The following is a 23,253-nucleotide window of genomic DNA, read 5'->3' on the forward strand; positions in this document are numbered from 1 at the left end:
ACTAGGTGAGCAGGGAAATCGACTAACGGATAACTGCAGCCTGGAGACGGATTGGGATTCGAAGTATACTCAAAGAAAAAAGAAACGCAACACTCAGTTTTGGGAGTTTTTTGGGGCAGAATAATTTTATTTTTGAGATCCGCCCGTTTTATATGAACTCTACTTCCATTTCTAATCCTCAGGCAAACTTTTTCGGTGTTTACACATTTTTGAGTCCAATAACACATCAAAACAATAGACCCCCCCCTCCCCCCAATTAAAAATGGCAGTTATTGCAACATAATGTCAATAGTTCGCGTTACCCCTCGTTGGCATTTTGGAGAGCAGTTATTCGTCGCCTCATGGATCAGACCAGGCCTATCTGGTGATTTGCCGATATGGCTGCCAAAACCACGACACTGGGACCGCCCAACCGGTTCACTTGGCGCGCACAATGTTCGGCATTCCTCTCCTGACGTCTCCTGTACACCCGATCTCGGCCATCTGCTCTGAAACACTGGAACCTTTTCTCGTCACTAAACACGACTTGGGACCACCTCTGCAAAGTCCAACGATGATGTGCAGTGCATCGTTCGACCCGAGCTCGGGGACGTTGGAGGGTAAGGTGTCCGTGTGCTTGAAGAAGAAGATCGTGGTTCCAGTAATCATACCAGCAATGGCGAATGGTTCAGAGGTGTGGTGCATCACAAAACACCAGACAGAAGAGCTGGCCGTGGTGCAGAGGAACAAGGAGATTTCAATGCTCAATAAAACACAGAAAGACAAGATCCAGAATAAAGTGATTAGATCAGAAACAAAGTAGAAGACGCTGTAGGCATAGCAGAGACTGCAAAAAGGCCAATGGACAGCGCACTTTGCCAGAATTAACAATAGAAAGTGCCAGGATAACAACAGTGAATGCCAAGTAATATTGACAAAGAGTCAAAGGAAGAACAAAGATAGGGAGATGATATTTAGCAGAAGGCCTGTGTAACAGGAATGGAATCCCTAGAATGGAGATCCGGGCCCCCATATGATAAGTGCACGTTAGGATTGGTTGGAGTATTTGGGTTAGCATGTGGGACGAATGTCACCTGAACAAAGTTATGGGAAGCGGACTACGGATCCTAGCGGACAACCATCCCTGTTACACTGCACAAAATCGTCAACTGTGAGTTCTGCTCGGCCATACGCCAGTAGTGGCGTGACTGGCTGAGATGAAATTAAATGATATGAAATTGTTATTTGATGAATGTAAAGAAAAGTCTTACCTAGCAATGCGAGAGACGATTCTGGAAAATCTTCATCCTGTTGAAAACACAATATGGTTGTCCCCCACGAACCTTCAATTCCCCTTTGAGTCATAAATAGAAACACAGTGATCCCAAGTACAACCCAACCTCTGTAAATATCGGGAGTTTTCATTTCTGTACGTATTTGTTATTGTGTTATAATTCTTTAGTAAGATCAGGGGTGCCGTCTATTTCGAAAATTCATGAAACGACCGTCAACCCGTCTAGACAGTTGAACATTGACACCCAACGCCTTTGCATGTGCAACTGGTCCTGTTAATATCAGTGTCTTTCTGCTACAAATGTTGATTATGTTTGAAACACATTGCAATATATATCTTTGTATTGTAATGTGTATATAATTTCTTTTATTTCAGGTTACCTGTGACAACATGTAGTTGCGGGTCCCTTGTCAATAACGAATACCAAGGGAACGGTTCACACATTATTGACAAAAACGGAGAAGGAAATGTATGGTGGTATGGTGTTCCATATTGTATTGAACGCTTGAACGCAAAGATAAGCCTTACTTATCAAGGTGAGAGTCGACCCCTTATAATATATATATATATATATATATGTGTGTCTGTGTGTGCGTTTGTGTGTGTGTGTGTGTGTGTGTGTGTGTGTGAGAGAGAGAGAGAGAGAGAGAGAGAGAGAGAGAATCAGGCATACACAGATATAAAAGAATGCCCTGTAGAAGGTGCTAAGAAATACACAAATACAATATAACCTGCATCTAAAAACATACCAAAACACAATGGTAATTAAAACATATAGATCACAGTCCTGACGGGACTAGGAAGAATAATCTCCTGTGAGAGAAGATACAAGTACATTCGCTTCTATTGCTACTTTTAAGAGTTCCAGAACAAATCTGTCTGAACCCTAATTTTATTTGGAAATAATATGTAATTAATGTCGGACGAAATGTAAAGTTAACCTCCAAATATTCAATCGAAAAAATTGTTGTTCTTCATCCCTTCAAGACTTTTCAACTCCCTCCACTTCTTGGTGAATATGAGCAAAGACATTGCAAAAACGAACACGCCAAAGCATGACGCAATGGACAGAAACGCTGCGTAGTAGCTTCCTGTGACGTCACGGATATATCCTGAGAAACAAATATGGGTATAATTGACAAATATTATAATAAGAGAAGTGAAGTAGCAGATGGAAGATTGTGTAAACTGAATTTAAAAGGTATTTGTTGTACTACGCCCCTTGATATGTAAGACTTAACTAGGATGAATGAGAAAAAAATTAAACAATGATTAAATTCACCGCTCTAAAATGAACATTGCTTAACATAGACCAATCTCGTCAGTGCAGTACACAAAGTTCATAAAGGGTTGACAATGAATGACGGAATATGAATCTATTTACACAAAAGCTGATATAAATTTATCGAGATCATTTTAATGATAATTGACCTAGGAGTACATGGGTAATTGCTAGTTTGTACAAACTGAGCGTACCTGCTATATATGGCCCTACAGTTCCTCCGACACCTTTGCTGAAACGCATTGTCAGGAATAACGTATAGACATTGTCTCCGTCCATGATTTCGTTGTTGACGGCATAGAACCCGGCAATGTATGGGCCAAGAAAAAAACCCGAGACTAAAAAATTATTTAAAGATTTGGTTAGAACAGTCGCCATCTTAATTTGACCTAATAACTGATAACCATAGCAACGGCAGTCATACAATGGATTCTGAATTCAATATTATAAAAGAACATCCTTGTCAACAATGCGATCCACATACTACGGTAATGCCTCAGATTGCGTTAAAAATTAAACTCACAATATCTTAAAAATGATTTTGTATAAAATAAACATCATCATGAAGGTCAGAATACATGCTAAAATGAATGGTAAAAACACACTCACCAGCGCTATATATATATGCAGCAGTCAAAGAAGTTGAATATGCTACGATACTATTATTCACGGTGAGCATCGCAGCTGCCACAGTATTCGCCACCATAATATTTCCCTTCACAGAGTCCCCAACCAGAGAGGCAACTGTCTGTCCAGTCATAGCCATGATTCCAAATACTGCTATCACGTGAACTGCGTCATCTTCTTTATAACCAAGGTCTGTCAGATGTTTTGGCTAAACATAGGAAACCAGTACATACAACAAAAATGGAATCAAACTCAGGATCAACCTCGATTAAACAAATATAATTAAAACAATGGATTGAATATTGGTTTGACTTCACATGTGACAATAACAATTTTCTGCATTTTTTCGTGAAATATTAAACGTTCACTTTAGATAGCTTAATATGCCAACTATATATATTATATATATTTTTGTTTTATATATGTTGGCAGCTGAACAATTACATGTTCCTGTAGCATTCACTTCCCTTTTACATCATAATCAACTAAAAAAAATGCACCACAAACTAACAGGACAAACTTAAATTACACGCTTTAAGCACTTTAAAAGAAAGTTTAAGACACTCACGTGATAGTAATGGAATCATTGCCTTGTTGACATGATGTTAACTGAATAAAGCCATTGACATTGTCTGCATCGCATATTTTCTTAATCACAAATTTAACACAATAGTTACACTTATACTGTACTATCAAAACCACTTGAAGATGGCATACATGGAAACGCCATTACGTATACTCACTAATATAACCATAGGTAAGAAATAAGCAAATCCTTTACAGCACATTGCCACAGACCAGATTCCATGAATGAGAACTTTAGAAGCCAGAGACCACGGTGGTTTCTGAATTAATGGTGACCTGAAATATCATTATCTGCAGTTTCGAGGCAAAAAAGGATTACAATGTCGTGTCTTGATATTATATGTATTACCCATATATAATGACATATATTACATATTCCCAATACAATGTTTTGGCACTTTAAAATGTTGATTACAAAAACAGATATTTTTCGTTGCATTTTTCGTGGTGACACCTAATATACTGGGCTATTAAAAGAAAAAAGCTCTATTTCAACTTATACATATTAAAATAAACATACTCATCATTTGGGTTATATTCCTGTTCTTCTATCGATGCCATTGGAGGACTGCCGAACACAGCAAGAAGGAGAAAACCAAAGAATCCAAAAACAGCAGCATAAAATCGAAATGCCCAGCGCCATCCCAGGGACGGGTCGGCGCACATTTTAACATTGACTGCACTGAAAATTGATGGACCTGAAGTGAGAGTTAAGAGAATATGAATAACTATGCGTGTTTGAATGGTGATGAGAGAGAGAAAGATGCATGTGAATGTTTTTTCCTTGTGTGAATATCACCGTACTTACCAAGGAGTTCTGGTACAGTCAACACACTGGTTGAGAAAACATGAAACCGGTGAGTCCATGGAAACCAAAGTGCTATCGTCATATACGTGCACACTATGAAAAATCCAGTGCCGGTTCCGGACAAAATTCCAAAAGATATAGCCACAAATTGTGGACTATTGGCAAACGACGCCAGAACCAGCCCCAGCACCATTAGGGATACTCCAACAGTAATGACTTGTCGAAGGCTCACTTCTCCACATTTAGATAGTGCCATGTAGATTGGATTACTTAAAGATGCTTTAAACGCAAAGAACACAGAAAGTGGGGCCCCTGTAAAACAATAAATAAAAATATTTTTATATTTTTATTTTCATTTGTATTTATCCCTGATTTAGTGCAGAGCTGTACTAATACACACGATGCGTTGTATCATAGGTAGAGGAACGTGAGTAAATACTGTTAACCAACAAAGGCAGTCCCTTCCAGCACGCCAAGGTCAAATAAGCCTTATTACATGCAGGATAAGCCGTCTTATTGGTTAAGGGTATAAAGTGTTCCAAAGGGACAATGAATCATGCTTTTTACTGACGACTTATGAAAAACTGGCATATTTAGTGTGGTTAACGCACTTCAATATTTATTAATTTATACTTTTTCTAGCAAAGTTTATAAACAGAAATTATACATGCAAAAATGGAAATGGTTTGAAAATCGAAGAACACCGTAGACTAAAAAAGTAATGGAGAACATTTCCGTTCAATCTCAATGATAACACCATCCTCCATGTCTTTTCTATGTCTTTTCTAGGGTAATTGGTGACTTTTATGGTCTTGCTCTAATAACGTTAACTCTTGTTATGAAGCCACTGAGGTTATAAAATATAGTGTAAGTAGTTTAAAGGTTGGGTAACGCGTATATTCGACAACAAAGGACAGAGCAAGGCGGGGCCCAGCTTAATCGAATCTGTAGCTGCCATAAAGGAAGACTGCACTTTTCTTCGGTGTAGTTAGTAACATCATCTCTGTTATGAACTGTGCACAAATTATATGGTGACGTAGCCATCATGTAGCTTGGAAAGGGTCTACGGAGACTCTTCAGTACTTTGCTACTTATAGCCAGTAACTTATAATATATATTTATCATATAATTCATTCATTAAATAAGATAAGATATAAATAAAAGTACCATATATGAACATTAAGATACTGGGAGCTACCTCGAAAACAATGTACAATTAAAAGGAACAAAAAATGATTTTCTAAAAAATAAAAAGAAGAGATGGTAAATGGAACTCTTGTCAAGGTATTTTCTGATACATGTCTAAAAATACCAAAACACTTGTATATATCTGCAGGGTACGTGACTTTACAACGATAACCTCTGCTCCGTCAGTTTCAGCAAAAGAAAAATAAATGATGAAATAGATTAAAACCACGTTTTATTAAGCATCACTTACCAAGTTCCCAGGCATACCGTACGAAAAAACACAATCTTTTAAGGCTGGGTCACACTGCGCTTGCAACCTTTTGGCAACCTCTTTGCAACCTCAGTCGCAAGGAGGTTGCCCTAGGTTTTAAAGTGGTCGCATTAGGTTGCAAACAGGTCGCCTGCGATCGTTGACACACGAAGGCCATTTTTTTTTGCACCGACAACCAGTGCGACTGATAATGAAAACGATTGGTAACTGAGAGGTTGCCGATAGGTCTCCTCTTGGTTGCCAGTAGGTCGCTGTAACCAGACTAAAACCAGTCGCATACCACCTGTAACTGCACGGTCGATTGACGGTCTTTAGTCGCTTAGTTGCAAACAGGGTACTAACCGGTTGCAAGCGGTGGGCAGCAGGTCGCAAGGAGGTTGCAGTTGAAACTTCATGGTCGATTAACGGTCTTTAGTCGCTTGGTCTCTAACAGGTTTCTTACAGCTCGCATGCACTCGAAAACATGTCGCGAGAAGGTCGCAAGCAACCGTGATAAAATAAGCGTAGGATGGTGGCCACTAAATATATAAATATATTTTTCATTTATATCATGCCATTAAGGCTTTCTAAATACCTTGACAAAAATCGTTATTTCTCAATTAAAACGTAGATTGTATTTGTTGTCATCCTTTTAAATTTATTTACAAGGTTTTCATAAGTATTTTTTTTCAATAAAATAAATAAATGTATGAGTCCCTATCAGCCACCATACTTGACTAAAAGTGTTGTAAATAGAAGCCGCTGAGCCCGTGTCTTCAGTCCCCAGTATGTCATCCAACAGCGTGGGAAGGGTGGCCAGAATGTATTTTGAGAAAGCAAATGCCCGTGAAGAAAGTTCTTCACAAAGTTCCAACACAGACTCTGCTTCCCACGAAGAGGATCAACCGAAAGATGATGAACGCGGAGGAGACAGGGAGGCTAAATTTACTATTAAAGAGGAAGAAGAATTAGTTGATTTTTTAAAAGGAAAACGAGTTTTTCTATAACCAACAATTGAAAGACTTTAAAAACAAATCAAATAAAGTGCCAAAACAATCAATAATGATTATCACAATGTAAACGATAAACTGTTATCTTTTTATCCATTCCTATATCATGGCTAATTTTTGACAACTATTGTTGTCAAATTCACTGGAAACATTTTTAATGACTAAAGCAGCCGGAAATATCTTACTCTTTAATTTGCCAAGTCATAATTTGCCAAGTCACAATGGAAGAAAAATTAAGCAAATAGGCGGGCGCAGAGAAAAAAGTAAATAGCAAAGTTTGATTCATACTTTTTACAATAAATTTAATTGTCAGGCATTTTTATAACAGTAAAACAGTGTCACCAATATAAAGAAGGTCAAATAAATACAAATTAACTTCCTCCCAGTACTTAGAATTCGTACCACAAGGACATAAACAAATTGATGACGCGCAGGATCCTTCACTATTTAAAGATGTTGTATTGTAAGTGTAACGCTTGGGGCTACAAAGACAAAGGGAAAACCACACAATCGGTCGCAAATCAGTTGCTAAGCAGTCGGCGACCTTTTAGCAACCGGTTGGATACCACAAATAGGCTTTTCGGTCGCCAGGAGGTTTTCGGTGCTGCACCGATAACCGGCGCGACCGGATAGTAACCCAGCGTTCATTTGGAGACCACTTTGCGAGTTGTTGCAATTTGTCGCCCACCTTTCTGCAACCGGTGACAGTTGCAAGTCGCAAGGAGGTTTTTTGTTCAGTGTGACCGTAACTGCACAGGCCTTGCGACCTCAAAGATACCAAGTATTGAAAAAAGAAACTATGCATGCCTATTATTACATTAATAAGGCTGAAAAAACATCCAAATATGTGTTTTATTACACCACTGGTTTGATATAAATGCCAATATATAGTACAAATATATTTCTTATTTATTATTGTAAGTTTGACAATATTGGTAGTACAGAAATCGACTGTGACGTTATAACAGAATCTCATAGCAGAATCATACTTTAATATTCAAAATATTTAATCATTTGAAGCTGCTACGGAACGGATCCAATCGTTGTATAATAATGTTTAAAATATTCCCTCTGTTGTCATCCGAGAGGGAAATTTAAGAGAAGGTAGCTATCGTCACAACTTATAAAATATATATAGTCTGTGCAACCTTGCTGCTACCAGTTGGCAAGCGATCGCTACAGTCCTGCAACCGGTTTTCAGTCTCCAAGTGGTTGCTGACAGGTTGTTTATCGCTCGCCTAACGGTGTGCGACTAGTAACCTCTGACTTGAAGATTGTCTGTAAGAGGTTGCAGATACCATACTGTAACCTTGTTGCAACCGGTTAGCAACTGCTTGCCGATCAAAATATGCAAATTAGGTCGCAAAGTGATCGCATGCGACCACCAGATTTTGTGGTTGCAAAGAGGTTGCCAAAAGGTTGCAAGCGCAGTGTGACCCAGCCTTTAGCCTGCCACTTTTTTCTTCTTTTTTTTTTTTTTGGGGGGGGGGGGGGGGAGGGGGTCGTATACTTTACGTCCTTGAATAAAGATACTATATTATATTATATAGTATCTTTATTCAAGATACTATATACTATATTATATTTTGATGAACGCAAAGAGGAACCCTTACCTAGCAATGCGAGAGTCGACTCTCGGAAAGCTTCATCCTGTTGAAAACACAAAATTGTTGTCCCCCACGCACCTTCAATACCCTTTTGAGTCATAAATAGAAGAATAGCAATCCCCAGTATAACCCAGCCTCTGTAGATACCAGGAGATATCATCGCCGTGCGTCTTGATAATGAAAATCAAAAGACAGGTGTAGTGGTCTCTGTTAATGCGTTATAATCCCGAACTTATTGGGTGATTGAAAGAAACCCATACGTCCATGCACTGAGCATCATCCCTCCTAGACAGCCCGCGCCTTGACAGAATCAAACTATGCATTTTCACCTGTGCATGTGCGTCTGATCACTTGAATATCAACGTTTTTGAGTCAGCTACAAAATACTTAGTGTACTAAACATATAATAAATGCTGCCTTATCTGAATAAATGCTTCTGGCTATAAATATAAATACATCTCACAAATTAACCTCTCAAAACCATTTTAAGTGTGAAGTAGAAGCATCAAAACCAGTTTTAGTGTAAAGTGTAACTATCGCGGTCATAAAGGTTATCTGACACTGCTTTGATGGATCCACTCATGTGTTCCCCGGTTTCTATAGGTGGGTCATTAAGTAGAATAACCTGACACAAAAAACATCTAAAGTGTGACCAAGATGTGGCATGCCATACAGGTACTAAAATATGTGTGTATAAACAGACGCCGAGGTTAGTGTAAGCCATTTAAAGCTGGGAAACAAGTACATTTGATAACAAAGAAAGAGCAAAACAACTGAACTCACCTTAAACATGTAGTGTCATCTACAAAGTTCACGCATTCCTCCGGTATATTCAGCAACACTATTCACGCTATTGGCACTGTACATGTACACTTTATACACGATAACACCATCAGAGAATCATGAGGGTGGCACAGGGTCTTCAGTACCATAGCTCTTTACTACTGATCACTTGCAGGGGCGGATCCAGGATTACTTGAAGGAGGGAGGGTCCACTGATTCGGAGCCAACACGCCCCCCTTGGCGTGGGGTTCGGGGCCCGCTGAAGGGTATTGATATTTAAAAAAGTGAACGGTGTCATTTGGTACGGTTTACAGCTATGATTCAGCTAGTACAAATTCAAGAGGGGATCCCATTGGTGTTATTTTTTTCAGAAATCGAAGAGGGGGTTAGGACCCTCCTGACCCCCCCCCCCCCCCAAAAAAAAAAAAACCGCCACTGATTTGAATCTAGTAACGTTCAATAAATTAAGCTTAGATGCATTGGCGCCCATGACTCACTTATTCAAGATAATTCTATAATTTACAGGTACATGCGCTAGAACAAGAACAAATACAGGTTAAAAACAATATATACCCTGAAAATAGTTGAATCAAAAATATCTTGTGAATGAATGAAGGATCGTGCCCTGATTCCGAAACATTTGCTCTCTTAATTAAAACAGAAATTACGATACTGAGTTGGTATATTGACCGACTTCTAGCAAAGTGTTTTATTTAAAGACATTGAAGCACGTGTTTAAACAAATCTGAAGAGAACATGATTTTACAATCCCTCAGTCCCCAGCTGGTCTTGGCCAGATGTGTTTTGGGTTTTGATATCAAATAGGCATTCCCCCACTTCATCTTGCTCTGGGTATACAAATCTGCAGTGAACGTGATTTTGTTCTGAAAATTTCTCTATCTTGTGTCATCAAAGAAAATGAAGTGACAAAATATAATTTAACCGCTTTTTATTTCAATTTATTTTTATTTCAATTTTTATTTCAAAATTTAAAAGTATCAATTCTGCATACTAGTGCAAACGACCACCAGACTATTGATCTCGTCAACATCACTGGGTAAAAGTACTGCTTTTCTGGTTTTACACAGATAATCAAACGTTTCAAATACGTTGTTGTTCATCAGTTATCTAAAAAATATTTCTGATTTCAGCAAAATTTGTTCGGAAGCTGTACATATCCGTTGCTAGCTGTCGCGGTTTGCCCCTACTATTCAATAGAATATGCACATTGGGTACAAATTTAGAAAAAAAACGGTAGAAGAGCCAGAGGAAGTTTACTTATTCAGAGAAAATGGCTTCTTGAGAAAATTATTTATTTTCTCAAATAATGGCAGAGAGAAAACCTGAAGATGGCACCACATGATAAACCAGAGGAGGTCATAATACACTGTCAATGAGGCACATTGCAAGGCAGTAAACTATAGCAACAAGGCCAGTATTTAGTTTGACTTCAAAATAACCTATAGTGCAAAACCTTAAACAGCTTCACACTAAAATCTTTCTTTACTCTAGTTTGACGGTGAACTACCACGTTGTTTGGGATTTCTCAGTTAATTAATACGAGATCTTGTGTGTGGACACATTGCATGGAGGGAACATCAAAGTCATATAATAATGGTCGATCCGAGTTGCCATTTGAAACTAAAGTTGTAATGCATGGTAAACGAAGGTTATTTCCAAATATTCAGTTGGATGAATTGTTGTTCTTCATCATTTCAAGACTTTTCAGATTTCTCCACTTATTGGTGAATATGAGCAAAGATGTTGCAAAAGCGAACACGCCAAAACATGACGCAATGGTCAGGAACACTGCGAAGTAGCTGCCCGTGACGTCACGGATATATCCTGAAGAATCAAAAGTATGAGTGTCAGAGGTCAATATAACAATGATAGGTTACAACGGGGTTTTGCTATTATGGGTGAGTAAAAAATTGCGTATTTGATACCATAAACATAAACAGGATTATTGTTTAAATTATTACAAAGGTGAAATATTTTACGGTGGCAGAAGTAAATCTAATCATTTTATCTCCGAAGTAGAATTTATTTTCATCGGCGTGGAAAACCCGCAAAATTAAAATGGATATTAAAATGTTTTAATATATGTCAACTGGTGGCCGTAGTTCACCTAGAAATTAAAACGAATATTAGGATAGTAAAAGGCTATCTTAGCCTACCTTACGATTCCAAGACTTATTTTTCATAGTTGAGCATGCAGTCATTTGAGAAACGGTCAGTCTGCACGACCTAAACCTACCTGCCAAAAAAGGCCCTGCAGTTCCTCCGACACCTTTGCTGAAACGCGCTGTCATGAACAGGGTATAGATGTTCTCTCCGTCCATGATTTCATAGTTAACAGCATAATACCCGGCAAGGTATGAACCAATACAAAAACCCGAGACTAAAAAACAATTTAATTTTGGTTTAAAAAATTGCCATAAGAAATTCTATAATTTGGTTTTAACCAACACTGGCCTTCCCGTACCAATGGTAGGCATGACCAGTCGTACTAGATGGATGTATCTCTCTGCGGGGCTTCTCACTAAAGTCCTTTCAGTGTAATCACCTCAACTATCTGGCAGGTCCCCTTGAGTAACTAGAGGGTAATATTGGCTTTCGTTAAATACCCCGTAGCAGCTTGTGCAGGCGTGCAAGACATTTAAGCTGCTTACACTGAATTCATTTATACAAAATCTCCGCAGAGTTAGATTGATCCAGCTAATATAATGGATTTTATGAGAACACTCCCTAAAAAAGAATACATGTTAAATTTTTGTTCTATGCAATAATAGAGTTTTGCCTAAAATTGAGTTAGAAAATTAATCTAGTAGTATCTCTAACAGTTCAAAAACCGTATTTACTATGAAGGCTTTATTCAAGTATTTAAAACATACCCACCAGCACAAAATACATATGCAGCAGTCAAAGATGTCGAATATGCAGCAATGATATTAATGACACCCAGTACTGTAGCCAATACCAGGTTGGCCACCATAATATTCCCCTTCACATGGTCTCCAACCAGTGAGGCAAACGTCTGTCCAATCACACCCATGATTCCAAATACTGCTATAACATACACGGTGTCCCTTTTTTTGTAACCAAGATCTGCCAAATGTGTCGGCTAAAGAAAAGAAACCAATATAAACAAAAGTGGTACATAAAATTCAAGATCCATCTGATTTAAGCGAATACAATTAAAACACTGGGTGAATTAAAAATAGTATGTTGTATTTCTTCCTTATATATTAAACCTACACTTTCCGTAGCTCACATGCCATATTAACGTTCTTTTTTAGTTTCTTAGGCTCTTTAACAGTTGCGTACTCGTTTGACAGTAACTGAATTGTTTCAATTATAATCAACTGAAAACAGCGCCGAAAACTAACGTTTTAAACAGCTTAATAAATATCAAGAAGCATTCTCAACCAATCAATACTAAGGCTATTACCAGACACTTAACTCCACTACTATGTTTTAATTTTACATTCTGTTCTCTTAAAGACAAACAGTATAAACCTTCATATGACGAGGTATAGTTTTCTTAAAATACCCGTAGTCACCACTGTACACATTATTCAAACCCTTGACTTTATTAGGTTCAGTATAAACCTGTGTTTTATAATAGTCATAACTTAATGTGTGGGACACCAACTTTTCTGTGTCGCATTGGCTTTTCTTATCGAAATAAAAGGACAATTACATAAGCATGTATACTGAGGAAACTACTCAAAGATGTCATACTTACTATATTCAGTATTGTTTACTTACTAATATAACCATTGGTAAGAAATAAGCAAATCCATTACAGCACATGGCAACGGCCCAGATTGCATGAATAACAACTGTACAGCGCACAGACCATGGTGGTTTCTGAAAAAATGGTAACCTGAAAGACCAATATCGGTCGTCTAGAGGCAAAAACAGATAACATTCATTCTTACATTTTAACAGCGGCCAAAAGTATTTGGTTTCAGGCATAATACAATGCAATAGTATAAGGAAATGCAGTATAAAATTGATACTTCTATGAGAAATGTAAATTGCTCTACTGGACTACTTAAATCTCAATTAACATTATACACATGTAAATTGGTGTTTAGCAGCTAATTTGGATATTTCATATTTCCTATGCAATGGTTATTTATACATATTTGAGACTTTGTTGATTATTAGACCTTGAGAATGAAATACGCTTTATTACTTGGTTTATTAAAAGAAAAGGGCTTTCCTTCTGCTTAAACATATAAAGATAAACATACTTTTCATTAGACCTATCTTCCATTTGTTCTGGTGGCGATAGTGGGGGTTTGCCGAACACCACAATAAAAAGAAAGCCAATGGAACCAAAAACAGTAGCATAAAGTCGAAATATCCAGCGCCATCCTAGTGACCGGTCGGCGCATATTTTAACATCAACAGCAGTTAAAATTGTTGCACCTGAAGATAGAGTTGATAAAACATGAATAGTTTTACGTGTTTGATTGGAATTCCGAATTGAAAAGACGTAAAGCCTGTGAGTCCATTGAAACCAAAGTGCTCACTAAATACGTGCATAGTAAAATACCTGATGCCATTTCCCGAAATAATTCCAAAACATATAGCCACAAACTGTGGACAATTGGCAAAGGACGTCGGAACCAGCCCCAGCACTGTTGAAAACACAATATTTTTGCCTCTCCCCCAACCTTCAATTCAATTTTGAGTCATAAACAGAAGAATAGCAATCCCCGATACATGTACAGCCCGCTCCTGTAAATACATATGTACCAGGAGATATCATTGTGGTACGCTTTTGTTATAATTTGTTATTATCCAGTAGTTAGAGCACTGGTGTTGTCAGATTTGTCTTGGTGAATTTAATGGAAAATAAATGTCCATGAAATGAGAACCAACCAACCTAGGCTACTTGGGCCTTGACAACTCTTTTGCATGTGCGACTGAACCCTTAAATTTCAACTGTTTATTTCCGTTACGAAACACTTAGTTGACCACATTTAAAAACGTTGCACCGTCGTGTTTGAATAAATGCCACTGACCTCAGCAGGGCGCTGTTTATTTGCATTAAAAGAAAATTATTTTAAAAAAACAGTTTTGGTTTGGAGTGGAAATGTAAGGCTAACAAAGGTCATGGAAAGGTTATTGCTTACACGCGATGGATTCACCAATGTGTACCTTCTTTTCTATTTGTGTGTCCTTAAGTAGATACATAAAAATATCAATTGTGGTCGAGGTGAAAATTCTTGTCATACAGGCACACAAGTCTTCGTGTATAGACAGAGGACAAGGTTAGTCCATCTAAGTCGTTTGCCGAAGCGTAACAAAGCTGTCACGAGATTTTTGTGCGTGTTAAATCTTGTTTTAAAAGGAAAAATAGGATGAAAGAAAGAAAAAGAAAGACAACTCAGATTGCGGCTGCAGCTGTCATTTACAAACGTCTTAAATATGTCTCCCATAATATCAGGGTTATTGATGTGCAGAGTTTATACATGACTGCGTGTTCATAAACTGTCCCATAAGAGTAGCAGTGTCCCTTCCTTATCTATAACCAGTTACTTAAATCTAAGACACATCATTATAACTTGCAGGTGATACAGAGGTGCCAATGGAGCATCACAGTTACAATTATTCGCTATATACATAAATTACGAAAAGTGCCATCCCCAGTTCCATGATATTTAAACATACCCTTATTGCAAAATACTATTAATTCGAACTACAGGTGTAAAAGAAAGTGACCTGTACATGTAAGTAAAGGTGCTGTGAAAAATCTTGTAAAGGAAGTGCCCTGATATCGGAAAAGTTACATGTATAAAAGTGGTGACTCAAAAAATAATTATCAAAAGTTCAGATGTGGTATATTGGCCAAATTCATGCAGTCAAATTGTTTTATTTAAATTACTTACCAAGGAGTTCCATTACAGTCAACACACTGGTTGAGAAAACATGAAACCGGTGAGTCCACGGGAACCAATGTGCTATCACTATATATGTGGCTAATATAAGCAACCCGATGCCAGTTCCCGAAATAATTCCGAAAGCTATAGCCACAAATTGTGAACTATTGGCAAAGGACGTCAGTGCTAGTCCCAGTACCATAAGGGATACTCCAAGAGCTGTGAATTGCCGAAGACTCAGCTGTCCATATTTAAACAGTGCCATGTAGATAAGGTTACTGAGAGAGACTTTGAACGCTAGGAACACTGATAGCGGGGCCTCTGTAAATTAAAGAAATTTTGAATTTTGTACTTGTGTTTATCTCCGATTCAATGTTATAGTACATGCTCTGTGGAAAAGTTTACAACTATATTAAAATTTTTCTGTTTAAATTTTGGATTTGAAAGAGAAAAAAGAATATTGGTAGTTGTCATCGTAGATTGGTATTTGGATAGAGAATCTAATGTCTACTATATATATACAGATTTCGTATTTCAAATATATGTAAACATACTGCGCGAGGTTCTGTCCTTATTCTACGATCTGATAAACACCTAGCTTTTTCGTCCCTCCTTGCTTTGAAACCATCAACGTCAATCAAAGCTTCAATTTAAAATGATGTTTTAATGTAACAGTTTCATGTAGCACAATCGCAATAAAATATATGTTTAAATAAAAGAAAAAGCCTTACCTAGCAGGGCGATAGATGACTCTGGAAACCTTTCATCCTGTTTAAAACACAAGATAGTTGTCCCCCACGAACCTTCAATTCCTTTTTGAGTCATGAATAGAAGAATAGCAATCCCTAGTATAACCCAACCTCTGTAGATACCAGGAGATATCATTACTGGGTATCTCTGTTATTGTGTTATGTAATCCTGAACGATATACTACTGGTGTATTTTCAGCATAAATTCTGGGCAAACTATTTTCGGAATAAACGTCGGACAACGTACACCTTAACAACATAGGGATTATAAACTTATGTATATGTGTGAGACACCACCCTGACTGCTTAGTCATAGGCTGTCAAAGGTTTAGTCCGCAGTTTAAGACCAGTTCAACACCTAGAACGATCTAGCAGGATCGACCCATCTCCGAGGGATTTCTCCCTAAACTGCTTTCAGTTTAAGCAGCTCTGATGTCTGGCACGCCTACTGAAGCTGTTAGGGGGTAATTAAGTATCGTTTAGCAGCTTCAGTAGGCGTGCCAGACATCTAAGTCTTAGAGAGAATCCCCTCGGAGATGGGTTGATCCTGCCAGATCAATCTTGGTAAGGGAACGGGGTCTAACGCAGTGGACTGCATGTGAAATGCACTGGACATTCCAAAATATGATATTCCAGGGTGGACAATAGGTACCTTTTTACGCATATTAGTCACATATTATTGTGTTGCTTGAATCTGGTTATAGACCTGGAATAGCTTTTGTCAACAACTCGACGACAGGATGAACGAAGGTAGAACGGTAGAACGAAGGTTTTGGTGCTAATCATCTGACCATAGTATAAAATGGATCAAGTTAAGAGGGACGTTGCATAGCCGGATGAACACAAATGAAGGTGATATGTATGAATGCATTCTCTATCGATTCTGTAGCGAGTAAGGCGTATATCACACTGCCAATATACAATCAAACAACCGATATGGACCTTCACCAAAAAGGTTTTTATTTGCAATTCACAGCCTAAAAAGTCTGAAAGAGGGAATTTTGCTTAGACAAACGCTAATTAAACATACCCCTATAAAAATACTGTTGAATTGAACTACTTGCTATATTTTTTGCACTTTAAAACGTTTGAGTAAAGAAGAAGAGTAAAAAATGTTATATTGAGCAAAATTCTATCAGATTAAATTATTGTTTAAATGGTTAATGTTTACACTATTTATAAACCTGGTCCTTAATATTTCTTACACCCATATCTTTAAAATTTAACAAAACAAATGATTTATATATAGTTGGTATAGCAAATTGTTTCTCAAAGTTGTTCCATACTTATCATTAAATTTTAAAAAATCCGCGTCTGTAAGTGATGCTTGTTTCTGAGTTACGACATTACTACACTGTACTGCTTAATTCAATAACGGCTGAAAAGAGCAGAAGAAGCAAGGCGTGACGCACTGAAAAAGAAAATACACAAAACGAGCTCACAACCACTTCGTCGGTTATTATCACGACGAACCTCATACGTCGATTAGATGTGGGTAAACCGTCATATAGGTAGGATCGGACGACCATGAAGTGCTATTCAGCGGTGCTCATATCACTCCACGCTTTCCACGTCTGAATAACATTTTCTTAACGTTTGTTGTGGTCGAACCAAATATATAGCCCTGTGGAAAGGTGAATGGCGTTTACACCAAACCCCAAGCTTTGAGTGGTGCTCACATGAGCCAATGGGTTATGGGTATTTAGTGACCAGTTCTTCTGAATATTGAATATTCTGTTGTTATCTTTACCCGACGCATAACAGAATCGTTTTACTAGATAGCTCTGATATTTCTCTGGTTAACTCACTAGCTGTCCAGAAAGTATCTGTGCACAAGAACAACGTCATCTCTCTGTCGTCCGCTCGTAAAAAGAAAGTACTTTGCTGGTAGAAATTCAATTACAAAAAGTATTATCCACATCATCAGTGCTATATAGTTTAACTTAACTACTCTAACATCGTATGGCCGCTCTTTAGCAGTTCTAGACCATGAAGGTTTCTCCGCTTATTTATAAATATAAGAACACCTGTTCCTAGGGCAAACACGCCGAAACATGAAGCAATTGCCAGAAACACTGTGAAGTAGCTTCCCGAAACATCACGAACATGACCTGAAGAAATAATGATATTAATATTTAAGCGAGCTACAGTAAAAAAACTTAAAATTTTAAATTATACTTGAATTATAGTATCAAAACACTCAACACCCCAGCAGCGCTTTAACTTCCAATATTAGCTGATTTAGAAAAAAATGTATTGGTCGAAGCAAGAAAATATTGAAGATTGATATTTTTCAACAACAAAAAGGAAAAACAAAAGCCGCGTGTCCATTGAAGTCTTTAAATAAAAAGCGGCGAAATAGTCGAGATTTGTCAACAATGATTAAATATTTTACATATCTTGGATCAAAGATATTTTAAAAAACTGAAATTTGTTTTTTTAAAGAAATGGACATTTGCACCTAGCGTACGTTGATCATGTTGTCACTCTGAAAACCTATTCCTACCCGCCAAATATGGTCCTACAGCAGCCCCGATACCTTTACTGAAGCGCATTGTCATGAATAAAGTATCAACATTCCCTCCGTCCATGATCTCATAGTTGACGGAAAAGTACACCATACAGCCTACGCTAAAACCTGATACTGAAAAACATTTAAAAATGATTCAAACCATAAAAATATTTTCGGATTTTTTGCTGGGTTTTGAACTGATTACGAGTAATACAACATTGTTTTATTGCTGGAGTACAATTGACATCGATTTCATTTATCAACACTAAAATAAATTTTAAAGACAATTCCAGCTAACCTTTAAAAGTGCCTGATGATCAAAGTAAATAGTGAAATAAAAGTGAAATAAAAATGAAATAAAAACACCTACCGGCACCATATACAAATATGGCCGTCAAAAAAGTCGAATACGCAGCAACAATATTATTGACAATGAGTACCGTAGCTGCTACCAGGTTCACCACCATCAAGTTCCCCTTTAGATAGTCCCCGGCGCAAGAGGTTAACGCCTCACTAACCATGCCCATGATTCCGAAAATGGCCATCACATACCCTGCTTCGTCTTCCGTATAGCCAAGGTCAGTCGTATGTTTTGGCTGAAGAAAACTAGTGCTAAATAAATGCTGTTTTTTTTATAAGTAATTTTGACACGTTTTAGCCCGTGTTAAAATAAATATAATCAATCGCTTCATGCAGTTTTTATTTGACCATGCTGTGTTCCGTTTAGCAATACGATTACCCTAGTACAATTACACAAGGAGTTAAAGAACAGAAAAAAGTCAAATTATTAAGACCAAGCTTATGAACTGTTGAAGTAACTAAACTTTAAAATTAGTAAGGTTTTTTAGCCACCCGATATACTTACCAGTATTATAAAAGGCAGAATATAACCGAATCCTTTACAGAAGACTGCCATGGCCCATAAGCCATGAATGCCCACTTTAGAACACGTAGACCAGGGTGGTTTCTGTAACAAACCTGATCTGAAAACAGGATCATTTGAAACAAATTATTTTTGAATTTTGAAACCGACTTCCCTTCAATATATGTTTAAATTCCATTATTGCTGCGAATGTATATCTTATGGTCACCAGCACCTGGTCGTTGTAAATAATATCCATGGCTGAAGACTTGTTTTTATCATATCGAAGCAGAATTCGTCCTTTGCCAATTTCTATTCAGTAATGAGTAACTTAAACAGTAAAATCAGAGTTTAGGAAATAATTTAAAATATCTTTATAAATTTATTCGGTCACAACAGAATAGTGCATTGTAGACATGGTATTGTGCTTATTTCTAGTACGGAAGAGCGTATTGCGCTTATATTAAGCAAATTGTCTACTGCTTGTGTGCAAAATTGTAATTATAAATGTGTATAAAAATCTGCTGAAAAAAATCTAGCGAATCAAGTGTTTTAAGTGGCCGTGCCCCTGTATATCAAACTTCAACGCACTCTTCAACGGCGCCCTTGTCTGGTTCATCTGATGACGTCATTGGAGGATTCCCGAATACCAAAAGTAGAAGAAGACCAAGGCATCCAAAGGTAGCTGCATAAACTCTAAACGCCCATCGCCACCCCAGAAACGTGGTTTCACACATCTTTGCGTTAACGTTATTAAAGATGGACCCTCCTGAAGAAAATTATAAAGTTATCTATATCATAGCAAAATTCAGGAGGGAGAGAGGCGAAAAGAGATTTAGAGAGAGGTTAGATTTTACAAGTTTTATTATATGCTTGGATATTAAAATATGATAATATAATTTCCATATAAATTAATATATTAGACGATGCTTCACTGTTGTGGGTACTTACCAAGAGGTTCCAGAACATTCAGCGCAGTGGCTGAAAACACGTGAAATCTATGTGTCCAAGGGAACCAAATTACTATTAATAAATACAAACTTATACAACACAATCCATTTCCAGTTCCAAACATGATGCCAAAGGCTATGGCCACAGAATGGGGACCATTAGCAAATGATGCCAGAAACAGTCCTAGCACTCTTAAAGATACCCCGACAGCTATAAACTGGCGAAGGCTAAGTTTTCCAGCCCCAGACAAAGTCATGAACACAAAGTTACTCAATGAGATCTTAAATACACTGTACACTGTGAAAGGAATCCCTGAAAAACAGAAGTGAATGAAAGTCGAATAGATTTTATACTTTTTACAGAACGAGACCAATGTGAATTGATAAAGGCTCCCCTTTAAATGGCTGCATGTAAATGTCTAATATGAAATATCTTTCCTTACTAACTTATTGTATTAAATTTGTAAATTTTCTACACACTTCCCAAAATATATGAAAACGAATATGCATTTGCATAAATTATTACCGATGTCTAATATTCATGTATGTGGCAGGCAAATAAACCTCAGCAAAAGCAGGGTCAACAGAGCATCCTTAGGCTAAAGTTCTTAAGTTAGATTTTTCTATAATATTACGATAATAGAAAGGTCTTATGTTAAATGTGATTTAATATCTTATCTATCGGCCTTTCCCACCGCCCCAGCACCCCACACCCCTACTTGAAAAATAAATAATAATACAAAAAATAATACAAATTCATACAGGTTCTTACCAAGCTGCGCAAGGGACGATTCCGGAAAATATTTATCCTTTTGAAAACATAAGATCATCGTCCCCCAGGATGCCTCAATGCCCGCTGAGGACATAAATGTTAGAATTGAAATCCCAAGTACCACCCAGCCTCTGTAAATAGCAGGAGATATCATCGCTGCACGTAAGCAGTCTACCGGCCACTTGACATGTCCTTTTTAAGAATGCGACAAGTCTTCATTTTAGAGCTGATCCGAGTGCTGTCGTTCACGTTTGGATGAATTCAGGACAAAGGCTGTAATTGATTCCCAAGTGAACATTATTTGTCCAATTAAGATTGTTGTTCCTCGAGAACTCTAAGGGCGCATTCCCATAGATTTTATATCGATCTATCCCCTTGGGGAGTCTCACTAGATTACTGTCAGATAATCCGGCTTAAATGTCCGTCCGGCCTACTTCAAGCTGTAAGGGGGTAATTAACTTCCGTGCGCAGTAGGCTGACTGCAACTTAGCGTGAACCCCCAGGGAGTTAGGTCGATCTAGTAAGATCGATCTAAATTTCTGGAAATACCCTCTAAATTTCCATTTGAGTCATAAATAGAAGAATTGCAATCCAGTACAACATATTCTGTGTAAATACCCTGTGCTGTCGTTATCGTGTTTTTCCCTCTAGTTTGATAATCCTGAATTTACAGAGTGGATGCTCAGCTTTTCATGGATGAATCCAGATGGAAATAATACACCACTGGAGTGAACATCAGTTCATCTTTACCTCAACAAGCGATATTTTATTCACCTGTTCTTGTAGGAGGCACCGGCGACCTAATCCGTGTAGTATCCTTGAGTGAGTGTCAAAAGATTATCAAACAGCATTTCAAGACTCGGCAAACTCTTTTCAACAATTTTCTCGCTCTATTAATCTGTTGTACTTTCAGGTCTAAAATGACATTAAAAAGTTCATGTCCCCAAATATTAACGGTTCGCTGCGTATATTCAGTGCATTGAATCTTGCGGTTTTCTGTCTTTCAATAGCGTATATCAGACCGTCAGTGTAGTCTGGGTGTGTTCGGAGACGTGGGCGGTATCACAAAGACATTAACATAGAGGTATCTGCCTTACCAAGAAATACATCGCACTGCATAATAAGCGTTCTTTTTGTGGGCAAACATCATGCAACCCGCAGAGTGTCTGTGTCTGTATTCCAATGTTACTGATTCATGTTCATATTTATATGTATATTGGATATAATTAATATGCATTGGACTGCATGCAAACTTATCAACAACAGCTCTGTGTCGTTTACAATGATTTATTATGAACAAAGCAAACTGTAGTCCACAGCAATGCTGACAACTGTAAAGAAAAACAAATGATGTAAAAAATAAATCACAAAATTATCTCATATCATGAACGTCTGTGTTCTTTATAAATCATATAGCTTTGCGGATTTTCTTTATACAACTCTTATAGAATAGTTCTTCAACTCTATAATTCGTAAGAAGCATTTTTACTTAAAAGTTACACATAATCTCAATTATAAACCCCTTGCCGACTTTGGGTCTCTCTACGCAAGAATGCAAGCAAATGGATTCTAAATGTGCTAGCTACTGACTAGCACAACTACCACAATAAAAAAAATGCACTGTAATGACTTGTAACTTTAAACCTAAATTTGAGAAAACGCTAAAAATGCACAAGTAGTATAGTAAGGCTTAATCGTCAAGTTTTAACAATACATCAGATCATGCCATGACAATCCCGCATGCTGACTTGATTGGTTTGCTTTTTCTTATTTGTGTTATTTAAGAGTTTAATTTTATTTAGTTGTAAAGATGAGTATATTTTAGTTTGTTTAGTTCATGCTATTTCATCCGAATGTTCTTTAATTGTTTCTTTTAAATCTTAGTTCATGCAATTTGTTCTGTTAGTTCTTTATATTATATTGAGGCATTCGCTCTCTCATGTGTGTCGCATATACGTTTGAATTTATGTTATTTAAGAGTTAAGTTTAGTTAAATTTTGTTATAAAGATAAATACATTTTAGTTTGCTTGTTCTTTATTTCTTTTTAGTCTTAGTTCTTGTAATTTGTTCTGTTAGTTATTTTATATCATACTGATG

General features: G+C 37.4%; 3 protein-coding genes across 4 annotated transcripts; all 3 read right to left on the reverse strand.

Moving 5' to 3' along the window:
- Nucleotides 1-1,869: 1,869 nt before the first annotated feature.
- LOC106160463 (monocarboxylate transporter 13-like) lies at nucleotides 1,870-9,785 on the reverse strand. Its single transcript, XM_013537084.3, has 7 exons — nucleotides 8,637-9,785; nucleotides 4,576-4,887; nucleotides 4,288-4,465; nucleotides 3,926-4,043; nucleotides 3,165-3,390; nucleotides 2,750-2,893; nucleotides 1,870-2,385 (listed from the first exon to the last, which is right to left on the reverse strand). The coding sequence occupies exons 1-7, from the start codon at nucleotides 8,788-8,790 to the stop codon at nucleotides 2,225-2,227; spliced, it is 1,293 nt and encodes a 430-aa protein (XP_013392538.3). The 5' UTR covers nucleotides 8,791-9,785; the 3' UTR covers nucleotides 1,870-2,224.
- A 560-nt stretch (nucleotides 9,786-10,345) lies between these two features.
- On the reverse strand, nucleotides 10,346-16,488 carry LOC106160464 (monocarboxylate transporter 13-like). Its single transcript, XM_087016849.1, has 7 exons — nucleotides 16,042-16,488; nucleotides 15,320-15,631; nucleotides 13,676-13,853; nucleotides 13,185-13,302; nucleotides 12,312-12,537; nucleotides 11,671-11,814; nucleotides 10,346-11,258 (listed from the first exon to the last, which is right to left on the reverse strand). Exons 1-7 carry the CDS (start codon nucleotides 16,193-16,195, stop codon nucleotides 11,098-11,100), a joined length of 1,293 nt encoding a protein of 430 aa, XP_086872975.1. The 5' UTR covers nucleotides 16,196-16,488; the 3' UTR covers nucleotides 10,346-11,097.
- A 508-nt stretch (nucleotides 16,489-16,996) lies between these two features.
- Nucleotides 16,997-22,506, reverse strand: LOC106160467 (monocarboxylate transporter 13). Of its 2 annotated transcripts, XM_087016850.1 has the most exons (7): nucleotides 21,156-22,506; nucleotides 20,385-20,696; nucleotides 20,025-20,202; nucleotides 19,437-19,554; nucleotides 18,942-19,167; nucleotides 18,566-18,703; nucleotides 16,997-18,170 (listed from the first exon to the last, which is right to left on the reverse strand). In XM_087016850.1, the coding sequence occupies exons 1-7, from the start codon at nucleotides 21,307-21,309 to the stop codon at nucleotides 18,007-18,009; spliced, it is 1,290 nt and encodes a 429-aa protein (XP_086872976.1). In that variant the 5' UTR covers nucleotides 21,310-22,506; the 3' UTR covers nucleotides 16,997-18,006. The 2 variants fall into 2 exon arrangements, with proteins under 2 accessions (XP_086872976.1, XP_086872977.1); XM_087016851.1 differs by lacking the exon at nucleotides 20,385-20,696 and having other exon boundaries at nucleotides 21,156-22,505.
- Between the last annotated feature and the right edge of the window lie 747 nt (nucleotides 22,507-23,253).

This window comes from Lingula anatina, chromosome 7 (genome assembly GCF_051362555.1).
Source record: "Lingula anatina isolate TDL-2025a chromosome 7, LinAna3.0, whole genome shotgun sequence".
In the NCBI taxonomy this organism is placed as follows: Eukaryota; Metazoa; Brachiopoda; class Lingulata; order Lingulida; family Lingulidae; genus Lingula; species Lingula anatina.